Raw genomic sequence first — 19,037 nt, 5'->3', positions numbered from 1 at the left:
CCCAGTAGGATGATAATTTTGGGCAGCTCCAAAATATATGGACCCACATGAAGGGTTTACATTTGGGAATATCTTACTGAGCTTTTGTTTAGACCAGTGTAAACGATGTATTACTTTAAACTGTATGAGTCCATGTCTTGCACAAACTGATGAGCCATGAATCTGTTTAAGGGCTGCCTCCCATTGCTCCTCTGTAATTTCAACTTCCGCGCGGAGCCGTTCTCACGAGACTGTAAACTTTAGCGGATTGTAAATGCGGATTCGTCGCAGATCTTGCTAACTAGCACATTATTAGGAAAGGCGATTTGCAAAGATTCATAAAAAAAAAAAAAACTTATACTCCCTTCTGTTGGTGAAGCTGGATCACAAATGATTTGCGGGAACATAGATGCATTTAGGTAGATTGGGGGCACAGTCACTTCAAAAACAAAATCAAGCCGTCTTCAGCAGCTCAGATGTCAGGAGTAAATGACGACTTCTGTGTTCATTTTTACATTCAATTAAATTCAAGTTTTATTTGCGCTATTCAAGTTTATAGTGCTTTTCACGATACCAATCATTGCAAAGAAGCTTTACAGAAAATATTAAGTTTGTACGTTACATTTAGGAGTATGTTATTAGTGGTGATTTTGGCAGAAATGTTCAGTAAGAATCATGCAGTTAGTTACAAATGACAATTAATCAAACACTTTGATTACATTGCAGTTAAAAGTGAACACAAGTTCAAGTTCAAGTTCATTTTATTTGTAGAGCACATATACAACAGCCACCAGGCTGACCAAAGTGCTTTTCAGAAGAGCAACAATTTTACCACATACACAGAGAACAAACCAGACAAAAATTTAAAACCGCACGTTTAAAAATGACCATATCACAGTAGTCAATACACTAAGGAAAACAAATAAGTTTTTAGCAAGGACTTAAAAACAGACAAAGAAGGGGCCATTCTAATCTCTAAAGGAAGGGTATTCCAGAGTCGTGGCCCTGCCACCGCAAATGCACGCTCCCCTCTACGCTTAAGCCTAACGTGAGGGACCGCTGAAGACGCGCAATTTGAGATTGAATCAATTCATTTTCATTTTAGACAGTACACAAAGCTGATAGAAACTGGACCCAATGACAGAAGAGATATGTTTATCAAATTTTAAATGCTGGTCGACTAGAATACCTAGGTTCCGCACCCGCGAGGATCTAAAAACGGATAAACTTTCTAACTCAGGGCTTATACACTGAGAGTTATCGAAAGAAAGAAAGAAAGAAAGAAAGAAAGAAAGAAAGAAAGAAAGAAAGAAAGAAAGAAAAAGAAAAATGTAAAAAGCGGCCTATGCACAGTAAAACTTTCCACAATATTCACTAGCCTACTCTTTATACATTCAAGCAAACTACTGTTATAGGCATTAGACTAACAGAAACACCATATGTTCTGTAGTTTCCACAGTTTTAGCTTCTCATTTTTCTGGGGTATTTCAGCATCCACTACTATCTAATCTATTGCCTTTTCGTGTCAGCCTCAGCTCATTCCCAACATTTGGAGGCACTCAACAAACATATAGCCCACTGCTACATCAATATACTTCGAAATTGCGCGCCAAAAGAACTGATTTTGTAATATATCCTCACTGATTATAAAAACATGACTCTGAGCACTACCGTCGTAGTAAACACTAGCGCACTCTAGTGTTACAAACAGAGGTTGCTGGAATCTCACCACACAGTACTTTCAGCACAAATCACTACCAAATCGCTCCACCATACGGCTCAAGATATTTGACATCTTGTTTATAACATTTGAATCACTTATGTGTGTCAATTTCAAGTGGTGTAAGGATAAACTAGATGCAATGCATTCATTCAGAATGCTTCAAGTGTGACGCGCGTTCGTTTCTTCGATTAGTGTTGCCTGCGCTTTACGTCGATTGATTGATCCATGGCGCTTCTAGTCAATGGGTTGATTAGTGATGTCTAGGCTTTTCATAGAAACGCCTTCCTGCCAGAGGGGGAGAGCTGCTGCGTTCGCCGCAGGTTGTGTGGTGTTCTACGTTTTTATCAATTTAAACTCCGTTTAAATTTAATATTGACCACTAAACATCAATAATGGGTAAGAAAGAGGAGGAAGAGATCATCCGGATCGCAAAAAATATGGATAAAATGGCACAGAAGAAGAACGGGGTGAGGTGTTTTGTCATGAATGAATTTCATGTCTCGGATCAGACGAGGCTAACGTTAGTTACGTAGCAAGCTAACAGCTACACACACGAAGAAGAACTGATTTAATCATCTACAGCGAAACTGAGGATCTGTTTTTCGAATAGATTTAGTGGTTAATGCTTAAATGAGAGACATATATAGTGGTTTAGTTTATTGTTTAAGAAACTCGACGCTTAGCGGGGAAATTAGCTGTTAGCACGGATAAATGCACAGGGTCAGTCAGCGGGAGGCGGTAATGCAAATTAAGTTATTCTAAAAAAGACGGACTCCTGCGTTCAGTATGTTTAAAAAAATATATAATAAAGCAATGTTTTGCCCATATCGTGGACGTAAAAGTGAGGATAGGTAGGTGTTATGCTACATAGTAACTTATGTTGACGTTTCTGTAAACATGCTTATGTGTTATTGAAGTTCCCATAAAGTTTCTATCAGTGTATCGTAATGAAATGTGTTTTAGTAAGCCGTGTTTTTTTATTAGGCCGGTGCACTGGACTTACTAAAGGAATTAAAGAATATACCCATGACCCTGGAGCTTCTGCAGGTATGTTTACTCTGTTGTTCACGGCTCCTCATTCGCGCTTCGGTGCTAAAATACAGTTTAACGAGAGATTTCTACTGCTTCTCTTATGAATAGTCTACGAGGATCGGGATGTCGGTCAATGCCATCCGCAAGCAGAGCACAGACGATGAAGTAACCTCACTGGCCAAGTCCTTGATCAAATCCTGGAAGAAATTGCTTGGTAAGTGTAATCAACAAATAACATTAGCTTTTTCATTTGAATCTGTGTGAGCAAGGAGTGTTTTTTAAAATGCTGTAAGCATTTCTTATTAGTTTTTCCTCCAATTTTACAGATTGGTTGAATTTCCCATATGTAGTTTCTTGGTTATTAAGAGGTCATATAATGCTTGTATCAGCATGCTTATATTTAATTTAGACACTTAAGCTGCAATTAAAGTATGAATTCCATTATGTTAGAAGTATCAAGTATTAAACCAGTCATTGCACTGCACACACATTTTTAAAGTGGGCCTTATGTGTCTAAATACTTTTTGGGGCTTTGTGTATAATATAATGTATAATACTGAATAATTTATTTCAAACTACTCGTTTAGTTTCTTATGTAACATTAATATAAGTCATGATGGGTTTGTGTTGTTGTAATACCAGTAATTGCCTGTATGTGGTAGCAACTGCAGGTTTTCTTTTTTACAAGATTTTGAGTCACCACACATATATATAGGTCAATTTTTGATAATTTTTAGTATTACACTGATGAAATGTCTAACGAGTGGTTTTGACATCCAGATGAACCTGCTGCGGAAAAGAACTCTGAGGAGAAAAAGAAGGAACACACAACACCAGTGGTTTCACCATCTCAAGCCAGCCCGGAGCCCAGAGAGGAGAGGTACCAAGACCATTTTAATGGTCATAAGATTATTTTCCACTTAAATAATCACATTGCTCATTAAATAAGGCTTTATAGATCTAACTTCCTCATCCTCTGATTTCTATTCCTTTTTCCTCTGTCTCTTTATTTCTTCTCTCTCAGCTCAAGCAGTAATTCTAGCAGTAAGAGTGAGTCTGTCGATGTAACACCCAACACACTGATAGCCACTTTCCCACGAGCACCAGGCACATCTGACTCAGTCCGTATCAAGTGCAGGGAGATGCTGTCAAGTGCTTTGCAAACAGGAGGCAAGTCATGGCAGGCAATTCTTCTGTGCACACATTTTTCTCCTTGCTAAGTCTTGCCAAGAGTATTTAGACCTGGTACTAATTTTGTTATCTTTCTGAATTATAAATCGTACATTCAAACTTGAGTGAATGGTGCAAAATGCATGGAATACTTTGATTAATACTAATTTAATTGGACTCTTTAATTATATATCAATTTAATAATTTCTTTTTGTGTAATTTTTAGACTGTCATATTACTTTCATATGAAATTGAATATGTTTATATATATATGTTTATGGTCTATACCTTTTCAAGGGGTGTGTATGTGTGTGTGTATGTTCTGAAGACAGTCAGAATCTTCAGAGGTACAGTCATATTAGGGATGTCAATTTTCGATCATTTCCATGATCGATTGTCATTTAAATTAACGATAACTTAATCGATTAATCGTTAACTTTAATGCAGCAGCACGCAGTCACCGGCATGACAGGATGTGCAAAAGCCACTCAAAAAAAACCCTGCTTTCTCACCCGAATTAAAGGGGGTTTAGTTTGAATAAAATTTGCTAGTAGTGGCATTTACAGTGCATTAGATCGTGACAGTGCATGCTTGCGTGCATACGAGACGGAGCGATCGCGGGTTTTTATAGATGTATTTGGAGGTTATTACTCACGTCTCATTCGGCACATATTCATAGACCAGTGTAACCTTTTATATGTTTGGTTGACTGTATTTTATTTTGATAATGAACAGACTGCGATGTAAGCTTGAATTGCTAGAATATGTGTGGTGTGTGCCCACGAGGCGCCGGTGCGATCGAACAGTTGAAACATAAAAAACACAATTTTTGGAGTAAGATATAATCCGCAGAAGTGGTTACTTTTATTTTTGCACACTCACAATAAAAACAAGATTTGTGCTTTTGCAAAATAAAGCAAACTTTTCCTTAAAGCATCCCATTTTGTCCCAGGGCTTGAAAACCTGTGCCCTAGGCTATAGTTAGGTCCATGCAGAAACTCGTGAAGGATGCTCTTAGTTGTGGCATCACCGTTTAGTGCCATCATTGAATGCTCTGGGAAAACGTGTAGTCAAGTGTCAGTCACAGCGCCTTTTAATTGCTGTTTTGAATCCAGCTGCGCATGAGCCGCACGCAGCCCAAAATTAAATTGCTTAATCGACCATCGATAGCTTTAATCGATTGCATCTCTTATCGTCAATTAATCGATCATCGATTAATCGTTGACATCCCTAATATATATATATATATACAGTATATATATATATATATATATATATTTGCATTTTGCTTGTTTTTAAATGGTTAAAGTGTTGTCTTTTTCTTTTAGATGATTACATTGCGATTGGTGCTGACTGCGATGAACTTGGAGCTCAGATAGAAGAATATATCCTTTTCATATTCATCCCAAAAAAGTAGCAATTGTTATTGAAATGTGAGCAAAGTCTGAAAAAATACTAGTTGTCAGCATACTAAATTTCACATGCATTTCCTTGATCAACTTGCACGTATCTTTTTGGAGTTCAAAAATACTGATATGAAATACAAGAATCGCGTACGAAGCCGAATATCCAATCTTAAGGATGCAAAGAATCCCAACCTGAGAAGGAATGTGCTGTGTGGGAATGTGAGTCCAGACCGCATAGCAAAAATGACAGCAGAGGTGAGTGACAACCAGTTCACTTTAACATTGTGTACTAATTATAGAAACATGTTCTCTCTCATACTGACATTGTGGAAATCTAAATCCAACAGGAAATGGCAAGTGATGAGCTGAAGGAGATGCGTAAGAATCTGACCAAAGAAGCCATCAGGGACCACCAGGTGGCCACTTCTGGGGGCACCCAGACTGACCTGTTTACTTGTGGCAAGTGCAAAAAGAAGAAGTGTACCTACACCCAGGTAATCCTAGACAATGTTTATGAATGTCAGTGTAGGGTTTTTTATTTATACATTTTATAAACACACAACTTTCTTTAGGTTCAAACTCGAAGTGCTGATGAACCGATGACAACATTCGTCTTCTGCACTGAATGTGGAAATAGGTGGAAGGTATGTTTTTTCTTTTGCTATTTTCTTTTGTTGTATCCATTGATAAATTGATATTATCCACAAACAAGACAAATGTAATTAACGCTGTCTCTATTCAATCTGTTTCCACAGTTCTGCTGAAGTTGGGGTTTGTTCTCTGTGTTTGGAGATGTAGCTAAATTCCAGGACCACGTTTCTGTATCATGGACAACAATTTGTTGGCGCACCTGATGTACAAAGGCCACACTCAACTGTTTGTTTTATTTTAATGGTCCAAACTCATGTCCTGTGTTTTAACTTGACGTATAGCTAGGCCATAGGCCTTTGGACTATGATCAATGTTGTCGAATTTCTGTTTTCTTTTACCATCACTTTTTATATGTAGTTAAACATTTTGACGACATACAACATTCATATTTAGACAGTTTTGCTTTGCTCTAATGAAAGCTAGTCAAAAATATTTAATTTTCCTAGACAGACTTGCCCATTTTCAAATAAAATGCTTTTAGCATATGTTTGCTTTTGGTAACGGCTCGAGATTTTTTTAACCTCGTTCATTTGGAAGCGACTTTGAGTTTCTTTGGCACTCTGAATTATACATATTTATATGCATGATTTACACATTTTTACTGTGTACATGGCTTTTACTTCCAGGAGTAAAATGTTTTAAAGATTGATGGTGTTTATGATTTTTATACGTCATATTAACAAGACACCACATTATATATCTGAGACTTTTTTTTTTTTTTTTTGCTGCTCATAACATATTTACAAGCAAATGGATAGTCTTAGTTCACTGTAGGTTCTTGTTTTGTTTGTTTTTTTAAGTGATTTTTTTTTTTATTTTTATTTTTTTTTTAGAATAAAAATAAATAAATCTTAAACTCTTTCATGCTCATACATGTAGGCCTCTTTTGGGTCCAAGTATTATCTACAACAGCTTTTTATAATAACTTTTGTGCATGATAGGGATCTGAATTAATATTTGAGTCCCATCCATAACATAATCTATTTTTTTTATGTTATGTTTTGTTTTGTTTGGTAGAGGTCATGTTTGTTTTTTTTCTGAGCTTTTCTCCAAAATAAAAAAGCTAATCATTTAACAAGCAACAAAGAGCATTCCCATAAAACAGATTTATAATGAGATAATGTGTTGTTAAATAAATAAATATATATATATATACATCAGCATATTAGATAAGTCATGGCAATGTTACATTTGACATCGGCAGTCAATACAAAGTGGATAGTACTTTCCTTGCGTCCAGATGACATGTTGCTCAGTTTAGTGAATTTATATCGCTCTCTTCTCAAATGATTTTGCTGTAGTATCCACTACCGCCTTGATGTCCTAATAAGCCCCTTGCATTAGCAATGTCTCATCTGAATAACAAACAGCCCTTTGGTGGTTGTTCTTGATGTGCTTTTGTGCAAATGGAAAACAGGAGGCTTGTATCATCCTAAAACCACTGCATCTTTGCTAATCATTTACAGTAAGATAAGCAGAACAACTCGCCCATTTTTAATAAGAAAAGATGTTTACATTAATGCTTTATATATACACTAACTTTAGCCCTTAGAAACTGTTAAATGGGGAGGACACTTGCTTCAAGGTTATTTTGTGAGGTTCCCAGGTGCGTCCTCTCCAGAGCAGAGAGCGAGTAGGCAGCACGGTTACACTCCACTGTAAATGAAGACCAAACTGAAATCCCTGGGGTTATTCTGAATATTTGGATTCATTATTTACATGTCAAATGGCAAATATAGATCAAATAATGCCATTTTTGGTACTGGTGATTTTCTAAAAAAAAAAAAAAAACTTTTTGATTATACATTTATATGCATGCCCTGCAAATCATATCAATGTATTTTTATAAATATTTTTGATTAACATCATTTTATGTATATATTGTATATATATTTTCTATTATTTAAAATTATTTATTTATGGTCCCACAAGCTCATATATGGCATATATGTCAATCCACTATTCCACAGCTCTGACAACAATCACACATTTTAAAATTATTGTGCTTTATTGTATCTTAAAGATTCCAAATGCCCACAAATCATTATTTTTTCTCAATTCGTTAAAACAAAAAAACTAATCTGATTACTGTAAACATTCACATTAAATATAGATCAAAAAATGCCATTTTTGGTACTGGTGATTTTCTAAAAAAAAAAAAAAAACTTTTTGATTATACATTTATATGCATGCCCTGCAAATCATATCAATGTATTTTTATAAATATTTTTGATTAACATCATTTTATGTATATATTGTATATATATTTTCTATTATTTAAAATTATTTATTTATGGTCCCACAAGCTCATATATGGCATATATGTCAATCCACTATTCCACAGCTCTGACAACAATCACACATTTTAAAATTATTGTGCTTTATTGTATCTTAAAGATTCCAAATGCCCACAAATCATTATTTTTTCTCAATTCGTTAAAACAAAAAAACTAATCTGATTACTGTAAACATTCACATTAATAATTAAAAAATTTATAATTTTTATGTAAACTGATTGGAAAATAACACTTTTTTTGTATACTTTACAGAAAAAAAAAAAAAAAAGACAAAGAAAGACAAAAAGATTTATAGGCAGTATAACTCCAAACCATTGGCTTAGATTGTGTTTGAGGTTGATCTATGTGGTGAATCCATCAGCTCAAATTGCACATATCAATTGCACATTTCATATTAAGTTAGTCTGTAGAAGCACCACCATGAAATACATGTTGGCAGATGTATGTCTGGACTGAGATCAATCATTTTAATGAATTGTACCTGACTAACCAACAAACAGACCCACTTTCTTAAATGTGCGACTTCAGCACTTGACAAAACCAATGGTGTTTTTCGCTCCAAAACTAGAGGCAAATGAAGTGCAATAGTTCAATTCAGACATCACCGTGCAGGACAAGTCATCTCATCAACCGATCAAAGGCCCAGAGTCTACGTACTGTATGTATGGCAAGAGTTTAAATCAACTATTGCCAAAAAAGAGATGCCACAAAATTGAATGTCAAGGCACTTCCCCGCGTGAGGATCTTGTCTTTGAGCGACATGAAAGTCAGGCAACAAAGTAATTCACAGAACTAAAAATATAGTAAGAACTTGGCAGCTCCAATTCTAGTCGGTTGTATTGGAGAGAAAGCTAATCGCACAGTTTTACTGGACTTGGCTACTTTGGTGTCATCTACTTATGAGGGTCCTAGCAATAAAACCTGCCCCTTCCCATTCAGGGCTCATGTTTAGATCTAAAGCACATTTGATACTGTAGTATAATACCTGCATGTTAAATCTCTTCTATTTGAGGTCATTAGTAAAAATATTACTACCTCTACATACTGTACACAAATGAGGCTTTCAGTCTTTATAGTGTCTTTGGGTTGAGTACATGCATGGAATAGTTGCCATGCCCAACCAACTCTTAGCTGCTTGTTCAGAATGTAGCATGGGAATGAATGAATGCTATGATACAGAAAAACACTTACAGATTGATGATATTTCTGTAAATAAATTCTTGATATTTTCTAGCAGTACATAAGGCAGAGAAAATAACTGTACTAACCTGTCTGATATATGCTATTTGATTTTGAATACTGATTTAAATACGTTTCATTCATTATGATAATATTTATTTCTTATCCATGATACAGTGCAACCTTTTTAAATATAATATATTTCCCCCTTACAATAATTATCTCTTTGATTACACTTTTAAATTTTTTTTTTTTTTCTGATAATGATGATTTCTCATTGGAGATGCCAAGTCATTATAATAGGAATTATTTGATAAAGTAGCTGAAACAATACTTTTTACAACAGGGCGGTCCTGTGAGTAGAGCTGAAGTGTTGCCTTGACTTGAGCTTTGATTCTCATACGCATTTTTCATAAGCGGGCAATTCTTGTTACCCATAATTCCCTTTTCTTTAAATATTATAACACGAGAAAAAAAAGGTTGAAGAAATCTAATATAAATTCATAAATATATCTACTGTATATACTGTATATAGCCCATGATTGGTATCACATCTTCTTTCGAACATTGATACAAAAAAAATGAATTAAAAACAATAAAAAAAAAACTTCAACACAAATAAAATAGATTATTTTCTTTAAAACATCTAAACGCACTGATAATCCTTTGGAGCATCGTTTGCTATACTGATCTGTAGCAGTACTTGTGGTGTAGAGCCCTCAGGAAATTTGAGACAATTTTTTTTTTTTTAAATCCAGTGACCTGGAGACCTGAGCGTCTTTTTTTCAGGTACAGATCGCTATAGCGGTAAAATCCCTGGGAAGACCCACGCTGAGGTCCTTTTAAACGTATTCTACACAAGAAAAGGTAACAAACAAAAGATAGGGAGGGGGCATTCGACCGGGATCACAGAGATCTAAGATTCCACCAACTGCTCAGGGACTGTCTTGAGCAGGGTTTTGTAGACTGGCGAGTTCATGAATCGTGGATATGAGTCTCTTTGCATTAGTGTGTATATCTGGAGCTGGGCATCGTCAAACGTGTGGGATGATGGCTCCAACATGTTCCTGTTTATAACCTCTCGAACTCTAGAGTCGAGGCTCACCTGAAAAAAGGGCACAAAAATCAAGAATATTAATCACTATCATTATACAGGAAATGTGATTAGGTTGTTCATAGACGGGCTGATGCATACTCTCACCTCTTTGGGTGAGAGGATAGAGACGTAGTCTTCATATATTATCCGCGCCCTCTCCTCGATGACACTCTTATTGGTTTCCTTACTGAATTCCTCGCAGGCTAACCAGAAGAGCATGTTTTCCTCACTGAACTCAGTGCGCAGAAACTGCCGGAAGGCACTTCTTCCAGTGGGGCAGTGCATCAGTTTGTCGAAAGATTGCCCCCACAAGAGGACCTCCTCCGCAGTCGGTTTCAGACTGCCAAAAAACAGAGGGGTCTTAGTCAATTTTGGCAACAAACGAATCAGCAACATGTTTTTTCAGGAAATACTGTTACAGCAAAAATATTTTAGGTCTAATTTGTCAGAAAGTTGCATATTGCAGAACAATAGTAATTCATTTAAATAAAAATATTGATTATTTTATTGTGTAATTTCTCATCTGGCAAAACTATAGTAATTAAACTTTTTTTTTTTTAAATATGAATATCAAATCACACCTAATTATAATAACATTGTAGCTAGCCAATATGTCCGTTTTTTTTCTTGTAAAAACGACTGACCTTTCTTCGAAGTCCACATTCCCCTCTGCTTTAAAATCATATGAGGCTCTCCGGTTCCTCTCTTCTCTGTCTTCATTCCTAACAGTGAGACTGCAATGTAGTAAACACATCATGATCCCAAGACACCTAACAGTAGGCATTAGGAAACCTTGGAGTAGCTTTCACCTGCTCATTGTTCAGTTTATAACTGCAACTGGTGCTCATTATAAACTCACAGCCAGAATGTCATGAGTTCTGGTGGTTTTCAAAGCAGATATCTTGGGATCTCAGACACTTCAGTAAACATTACATAATACTTTACATGTAGAATGAACAAAAATAGTATTAAAAACACATCTAAGCATCATTCCAGGTATATTTACTGTAGTAGAAGATAAGGAAGAGTCTTGTCAGATGCAATTATTTTCTTATAATACAGTGATTTCCTGGCCATTAGTTTGGTCCGAAATTAACCTTGTTAGATAAGATCTCACATTAGCAGTGTAACGAAAGAAACAACTCCTACCAGGAGCAGCTGCAGCAACAGCACCAACAGAAGCAGCAGGCATTGGAGCCACGGTTCCCCTGGCCAGGCTGCTCGTTCTGCACCGGTGCTGTGGTGCCCGCCACCGACTCCTGCTGCACCGACATCTGCCTCTTTCGCATCTCCATCCGCTCTGATCCCATGGGCTGCAGGAAACAGCATGCAACTGAGATGGAGCCAATACAACTGCAGCCACAGATATCAAAGGGCCGCTTAATGGTTCAACAAGCAATTGTAGGGTGTAGATTTCGGAGGAAGTTATTTTCCTCAAGTCCACTTAAACATTTTGTGGTTTCCATTGGAGAAAATAATGCTTTTAACGAAACAACAAATATGAACGAAAGTGATTTCCATTAACTGATTGTGCTAGAAAATAAAAGGATGAAACAGCAACCCCCACAAGATGCTGAATGCGCATATGAATTGGGTGAAGAAGACATGTTTTAACTTGACCAGAAACCAAAATGTCCTAGCATGTCACGAACACTAACATGACCTAACATGTCATGTCATACTTATTTCAAAGCGCTCTCCACAGCTGATTTAAATACATGCATATCACCCATACTTAAACACTTGTCATATTAACACCAACATTTATTGTAAACAATTTCTAGATTTTGTGTGGAAAAGGTAGTTTTTCCACTATAAAGTCAACCTGTACAACTAATAACTGATAGATTCCAGTTTCCACCATATCTGAATCACAAGCATGTTGATGAAATCGCTTATTATCATAAGATAATTATCACATTCAGTGTTACAGTGCTTCTCATTCTGCAAACATGCTTAGGCCTACAGCACAATAAATTTAGACTTGTTGCCATGTGGGTGGGCTTTCTCTATTTCTTCAAGCTTTGGTGTCTGTACTGATTTAAACAACCTGGCTTTGGGGCTCAAACAAACCATGTATTGGGTAAAAAACCGAAGGTTATTTGAAGCAAATAAATAAGGTCCTAGACTGAGCTGTCTTTAAATGCATACAAATAAGAGTTATAATTATCAAATGACTCCTGATCAATAGTTTTGATCTTGCTAAATCTTGCTGTGTTCATTCCAAAGAATCGTGGAATCAAATTCCTCGCTTGAGCTGGAAGATGTTGGAATATTTTGGGGTAGGAGGGGGCGCAGCACGCATCTAGCTGCAGTCAGATCCCTTCATCAGTGATTACAGCCGCGGTGCATATAAATGCTCGGCCGTGTTTGATGGTAAAAAATCATTTGGTAATTTACGGAATATTTTGTCTGCGTAATTTCAAGACTAGCAAATGATGATGATTACACTGGCTCACAGAAAACACTGATATGGTCTGCTAGATTTTACCGAAGCAGAACAGACGAAAAAAATTAATATTATAGCTTTAAATGTGAACCACATCCTTAAAGATGGGACGCACTGTGGAAAATAAAAAGACAAAGCGCATTCTACTCTCCTGAAAAGCAAAACAAAAAATAAAAATGCAATGGACTAACAGTATTTCCATCGCATATCCTCGCATTGCAAAGTGCCACCATGAAGCACAGCTATAATATGTCTTTATCGCCCAGGACAACCATCGAAAAGACATTTGTGTCAAAAATGACATGCCATCTTCAACAATCAAAATCAAAGGTCATTTTCTCCACGGATACCTTGTATATTTAAAAACAACTTAGGATCCCCATACTTACAATTTCACCATGTATGCCCAGAGATAAGAGATATTCTTTGCCTTGATTACATCCGTTGGCATAAGGATTTTTTTAAAGACCGGCTGTTTTTTTACAATGCGCATGCGTGTTTCTCGCGAGCTGTGGCGGTGGTAGCGTAAATCCTCTGGATGTCACTGATTCATGATGCACTTACATCTAACGGTGAAACACGACATATGTAAATGTTTTCCTACAATCCTGCGGTTCTTACTTTAAAATTATTTACATACCCTACGCCACACATCCGCACGCGCAACGTCAGCTCAATAATAAATAAAACTCAAATATTGTTTTGTATGTTTAATCGAGGAGGATAGCTAGGTTTAACACTGCTACCAATGAAACGAGTGGTCATGCAGACCGAGTGTCCCTGTGCGCCTCACATGAGGTGTCAATAATGTGTCATAGAACGTGACCGACAGGGTTATGGTGGACCATGGGCTTGAAAATGTGAGAAAGACCCCCTGCCCTAAGCACAGAACATCATACGGAGGTTCATTTTCTTGTCAGGAACCAGGGCATCCTAAAATCACTCGAGACATAATAGATTCTTTACAAGAATGTGATAATAAATATTCACCAAATTCAAATAAATAAATAAATAATAGTAATAATAATAAATAATATATTGAAAATAGCCTGTAGACTGGGCAAGACAGTCTTGGTCTTGCTCTTTCCTCATAAGAATTGTATTTCAAATATCAATGTTGATTTTGTGGAAGTTAAGAAAAGGGAAAACTTATCCAGTTGTTCTTACAGTGTGAAATAATTCAGGAATTTCATCTGAAATTACCCAGTTTTTTAATCTCAGAAAAAAAAATATTAGTAGTAGTAGTAGGCCTAGTAGTAGTAGTAGTAATAGCATGCAGCTGATGTCGTTGGAATATTTTGGAAATTTCTTGATTTTTCAAAATCAAATTGTTTATAGTACACCATACGAAGTTCTCAAATTACCAGCCTGTTCCCACTTTTTAACAAAAACATACTTACTTATTAACTCTAATATTATGGTACATAAATTGAGATGCTGGTTGGATCAATTCTTGGCGACAGGAGTATAGAAGTGGATCGCAGCACCACTGGCGCTGTCCATGGTCCTGAATTCGCAGCAACATCCACAGTTTCGAGCAACCAAAAGGATACAAATACTCATTGTGCAACGAAATACCACAAATAATAGTAACTCGTTATATTGTAAGCATGAGAACGGTTATAGGCTGATATGAAAACGCTTATGACTTCAACCCAACAACATGACGTGTTCATCTGCTGACATAATTAGCAGTCGCATACAGTCGTGACTATCTTTGCTATCTAAGGGCATTACTGACATCTGCTGGAGCTGTGAGCGGAATTGCTGGAAAAAAAACAAATGTGAGTAAGACATCAAAGACGAGCCTGCTGTGCATATTAGAAACGCCGTGTTTAAAAGTGATAATGTGCGATGTAAATAATTAATATCCATCGGGAATACTTAGAAACGTAACACTATAGATTTAGGTATAGTATATATAGAGACAGAGTCATGACATCCGAAAAGAGAGTGGGAGAGGCACAGCTCAAAGCAAACACTTGGTGGTACTGTTTGACCGCTTGTATAGGTCTATTCCTTTTCCTAAATAACATTTAACCGTTTTTAATGGCTAGGGCTGCATATTTGAAAATCATTTGCATCACTAGATATCATATGTTAATTATTTTAGTTTGCCTCAAATTATTGATTTTAGGTTGTAGCCTTTTTTGGAAGAATGTTGTAAAATAGGCAATGATATTAAATATGCTCTAAACGGTCTTAGACTTAATATAAAATATCACCTTGTGGAGCATTCAGAAAAGAGAATGACAGATCAAACAAGCACAAAGAACATTAGCTTACTGTGTGCTCCAGCACCTTCTAAAAATTCAAACACTGACTTAAGCTGCAGTATCCATAACAGATGAAAAGTTTTAATGCTTTAACAAACATTATCTGAAATCACCCTTCTTAGTGTGTTTAATTTTTTTAATGCAAACAGTAGCCTTCCTTCCTGATGGAAATGAAAATATATTGTCGAGAGAACATAAGTCATTTAAAATGAAAAGCAATAAATCTACACTCTCTTCTCTACGTGTGACATACAGCCACTGTGTTTCTTCAGAGTTCTGAATTAAATATGACTATCAAGTAGTATCATGTAATTAATCTGTTTTCTTCAAGAGTTTTTATGTATCAAGAGTGTTCATGTATTTTCTTATGTGACTGTTTCTTATGTGACCAGCATTCAGTGACCGTAGGATTTCTTTAGCTCCAATACATATTCTTATAAAAAGTGAAAGGTCTGTTCTGAAATGATTTCGCATCAAAGCCAATACCTTAATGCCAATAGTGGTGCAGAACTGTTCTTTCTGACCTTTGAAAAAGAAAGGTCAGGAAAAACACAAACCGAGAACTCTCTAGGAGAGCAGAAGCTAGTCTTAAAGTGCCCCTATTATGGATTTTTGAAAATTACCTTTCATGCAGTGTGTAACACAGCTCTAATTGAATGAAAACATCCTGCAAATTTTTTTATCTGAAAGTGCACTGTGTATAAAGTTATTGTCTCTCACAAGAAAGAGTCGACTCTGAATCATTGAAACAAGTCGTATTTAAAACGAATCCCAAGCCGTTTCATGTTGACGTTACATGAAACATTAGCATTTTGCCCGCCCACTTGGTCTTTTCGAGTTGGTCTAAATGATGTATGCAAATCTTTTTGACGTCATTCTACCTTCATATAAAATAGCTGTTAAAACGCTGCAAACAAAGAAGCACTGCGCTCACAAACGCTGCTTTATCAGACATTACAGGCATGATGAAATGAAAATGAGACCAATCGGCATGCATGTCAACCTGTTGTTGGGGACTCCTAAAACCAAAATATGAACCTTTCATTACCCATAATAGGGGCCCTTTAAGGTTCATGCCATTTTTGAATTGATCTCCATGAAGGTCATTAGAGTTACTGTTATGTGAATTTAAAGGAACACTCCCATTTTCCAACTCCCATGATGAAATGAAAATGAGACCAATCGGACCAATCACCACAGATTATTGTCAGGCAAAGGAGGGGTTTGGAAAAATGAATCGATGAAAAAATGAAACGAATCGTTTAGGAGTCGTTGAGCAAGTAAGGTAAAAATAAATACATATTATAATAAGACAATGAAAGTGTTTTTGATTGCATGTATGTCAACCCCTGTCGTACCATGGGTGCAGCAGGCGCAATGATATTACGCTTTATGATATGATATATATTACGCCAGAATGAGAGTGTAGTTCCTAGCCATATTGGCCTAAAAAATCATACGATGTAACTACAGAAGAGTCAAGTTTTAAATAGGAAAAATATAAAAACTCTTTGGTCATTTTTGAGCGAGATGCTATCGGTCTAATCAGATTCAATGATCTATGCTAAGCTACAGCTAAAAGTGCTACCGCCAGACCCGGAGATCGGCTGAATGGATTCGAAAACGGTAAAACTCAATTGTTTAACTCTAGGGGAGTTGGAAAATTAGCCTATTTTCAAAAATAGTGGAGTGTTCCTTTAAGACATTCATTAAAAAATACACCAGATGTCCACCACTGTAAGTTACAAGACCAGTCGGGTCTGTTATGTCTAACTGTCTATGACATCATCTAACAAAGAGCTTTTTAATTTAAATGAAAAGGGAATTGAAAATGTTCCATTCAATGAGAACAAACTCTGAATCTGAAACTGTCATTTTTCCTCTGACATCATTTGATAACTAAAAGAGACTGTCCCATTTCCATCCAATATGGTGAAGATGTCAGAGGGCAACTATGTAGGGCTCATTCTAGAAAAAACTGTCACATTTACTCAGATGTTTCACAATGATGAGTGCAATAGGTCATACTATAATCCTTACAGCCAATTCAGAAAAATAAGTATTTCCTGACAATTATTACATACATCCAACTTAAATGTTATTAATGTGTATACTCAGTTACATTAGCAAATCTCAACTGGTTGATTGTTAATGTCATTGTGAAATGTAAACTATCCAGCTTTAAATGTGGACTTCAGTGCATTACGGTATTACTGACATGAATTTCTGAAAAGCTTCTATACAAATAAAATTGACTTGTGTATCTGTAAGAGCAGGTGTCCCCATTTAACTTGAATGTGCGAGGCTTCTGGTATCATCCGCTTCCATTTATTTTTAGCTGTACAAAACAGCTTGTTATGCTGCTTGATACTGCATACTGGTATTTCTTATTTCGTAATATTTTAATTTATTCTCGGAATTATAAACACACTGAATCATAGCACAAATAGTTTTACTGTTTATTGCACCAGTTGTTTTAGTTGTTTACCAATCACAGCTAATAAATTGGAAGTTTGCATGACCACAGAAAATAGCTTACTTCCGTTTTGCACAATATTAGATAATCCCTCCTCTAATTCTGAAGATAAACTTCTCTAAAGTCTTTTTGATGTTTGTCATGATGTCTAAGTAAGAAAAAAAAGATTTAAATAAAAGCCTACAGTGTAGATCTCATATGTTCAATCATGTTGAGAGATTCCTATTAAACAAATCGAGTTGCATAAATTGTGTTGCACCTACTTGATTATGCAATCATTTAGTCAAATACTCTTAATCCGTTTTCAGACAGGAAGGCTTCTAGAAATAACCTGATCGCATCAAAGAGAGCTGCCTCCACGGACAATAAATAACACCCAGAAACCACTGATATAGATCTATGGACGTGGAAAGCATTTGTTACTGTGAAAATCTGTTCTTTCTCATCATAGTGAAGCTGTCAGGAATGACAAAATGCTCTTTTGTAAAGCTCTTGTGGCTATCATGCATGGCTATCTTAAATAATTAATAGTGTTGACATCAGTCAGGTTGGTCCATGCCCTGACTTACCTGAAAGGATATGGGATCCTTTGATCTGTCCTCCGTATTATCATTCTCATCCTCATTTTCATAACTTCCTGTCGCTAAGTAACCCTCTTCGTGCCGACAGGCCAAGAGAAGATGCCGTAGCTGCCCCCACATCAAGTAGGGAGAAAGCCGAATTCTCTGTACCACAGAAGAGGGCCAGACCTCCCACTTTAAGACAAGTCTGTTACATGGCATAGCTCATCTAATGCCTTTCCATGTTGTTAAAGAACATGTTCCCAAAGACCCAAAGCCATTCGGTTTCTCATGATCCACGGCAGTTTCACATCTCTGGTTAGCAGGTACCCTAACAAAAGGAACTTAAAACAGAAGACAACAAATGAGAGCAGCACTTGGTGAAGAGGGCAGAAAAGGGATTACACTTGTGCATGTCCCATCGAGTCTGATCCCCCAGTGGTTTAGTGCACTTCACAGGCTTAGGACAGATTAAACACAGGATGTGTGCGCCTGTCGTTCACAGCCACAAGTGTGTCATGTGAGCGATATTTTGAATAAAGTGGATGCGTTTATGGAGTTCAATATAAAAAACTTCACCAGTCAAATGTGGTTAACTTTAATACTTTTTACTTAAAAGTGTAATTTCTATACCTAGAAAAACCATGTAAATTAATGTTTTTGTTGTTGTTTAAAAAAAATAAATAATAATATATATATATATATATATATATATATATATATATACATGTATATATCTTTTA

General features: G+C 36.3%; 2 protein-coding genes across 4 annotated transcripts; one reads left to right on the top strand and one right to left on the bottom strand.

The window, feature by feature from the left end:
* The first annotated feature begins 1,947 nt into the window (after nucleotides 1-1,947).
* On the top strand, nucleotides 1,948-6,439 carry LOC107664035 (transcription elongation factor A protein 1-like). 2 transcript variants are annotated; one of them, XM_016454477.1, is made up of 10 exons: nucleotides 1,948-2,169; nucleotides 2,687-2,749; nucleotides 2,843-2,948; nucleotides 3,515-3,614; nucleotides 3,759-3,904; nucleotides 5,233-5,289; nucleotides 5,411-5,565; nucleotides 5,658-5,804; nucleotides 5,883-5,954; nucleotides 6,066-6,439. In XM_016454477.1, exons 1-10 carry the CDS (start codon nucleotides 2,095-2,097, stop codon nucleotides 6,072-6,074), a joined length of 930 nt encoding a protein of 309 aa, XP_016309963.1. In that variant the 5' UTR covers nucleotides 1,948-2,094; the 3' UTR covers nucleotides 6,075-6,439. The 2 variants fall into 2 exon arrangements, with proteins under 2 accessions (XP_016309963.1, XP_016309964.1); XM_016454478.1 differs by having other exon boundaries at nucleotides 1,951-2,022.
* A 3,538-nt stretch (nucleotides 6,440-9,977) lies between these two features.
* Nucleotides 9,978-18,610, bottom strand: LOC107664043 (regulator of G-protein signaling 20-like). 2 transcript variants are annotated; one of them, XM_016454488.1, is made up of 5 exons: nucleotides 18,304-18,610; nucleotides 11,683-11,846; nucleotides 11,178-11,267; nucleotides 10,639-10,873; nucleotides 9,978-10,542 (listed from the first exon to the last, which is right to left on the bottom strand). In XM_016454488.1, exons 1-5 carry the CDS (start codon nucleotides 18,514-18,516, stop codon nucleotides 10,354-10,356), a joined length of 891 nt encoding a protein of 296 aa, XP_016309974.1. In that variant the 5' UTR covers nucleotides 18,517-18,610; the 3' UTR covers nucleotides 9,978-10,353. The 2 variants fall into 2 exon arrangements, with proteins under 2 accessions (XP_016309974.1, XP_016309975.1); XM_016454489.1 differs by having other exon boundaries at nucleotides 11,178-11,255.
* Nucleotides 18,611-19,037: the final 427 nt, after the last annotated feature.

The sequence above is a fragment of the Sinocyclocheilus anshuiensis genome, unplaced genomic scaffold, assembly GCF_001515605.1.
Source record: "Sinocyclocheilus anshuiensis isolate Anshui unplaced genomic scaffold, SAMN03320099.WGS_v1.1 scaffold23, whole genome shotgun sequence".
Lineage (NCBI taxonomy): Eukaryota > Metazoa > Chordata > Actinopteri > Cypriniformes > Cyprinidae > Sinocyclocheilus > Sinocyclocheilus anshuiensis.
The sequence above is the reverse complement of the archived record's forward strand: the minus strand, read 5'-3'. Positions and strand labels throughout refer to the sequence as shown.

Coding starts and splice junctions, on each gene's coding strand:
- LOC107664043 (XM_016454488.1), bottom strand. CDS start 18,516: ATGCCATGTAACAGACTTGTCTTAAAGTGGGAGGTCTGGCCCTCTTCT. Junction 10,874..11,177: donor AATGTGGACTTCGAAGAAAG/GTCAGTCGTTTT, acceptor GTTTTTTGGCAG/TCTGAAACCGACTGCGGAGG. Junction 10,543..10,638: donor CTATCCTCTCACCCAAAGAG/GTGAGAGTATGC, acceptor CCCTTTTTTCAG/GTGAGCCTCGACTCTAGAGT.
- LOC107664035 (XM_016454477.1), top strand. CDS start 2,095: ATGGGTAAGAAAGAGGAGGAAGAGATCATCCGGATCGCAAAAAATATG. Junction 2,750..2,842: donor TGACCCTGGAGCTTCTGCAG/GTATGTTTACTC, acceptor TCTTATGAATAG/TCTACGAGGATCGGGATGTC. Junction 5,290..5,410: donor TGGAGCTCAGATAGAAGAAT/ATATCCTTTTCA, acceptor ATCAACTTGCAC/GTATCTTTTTGGAGTTCAAA.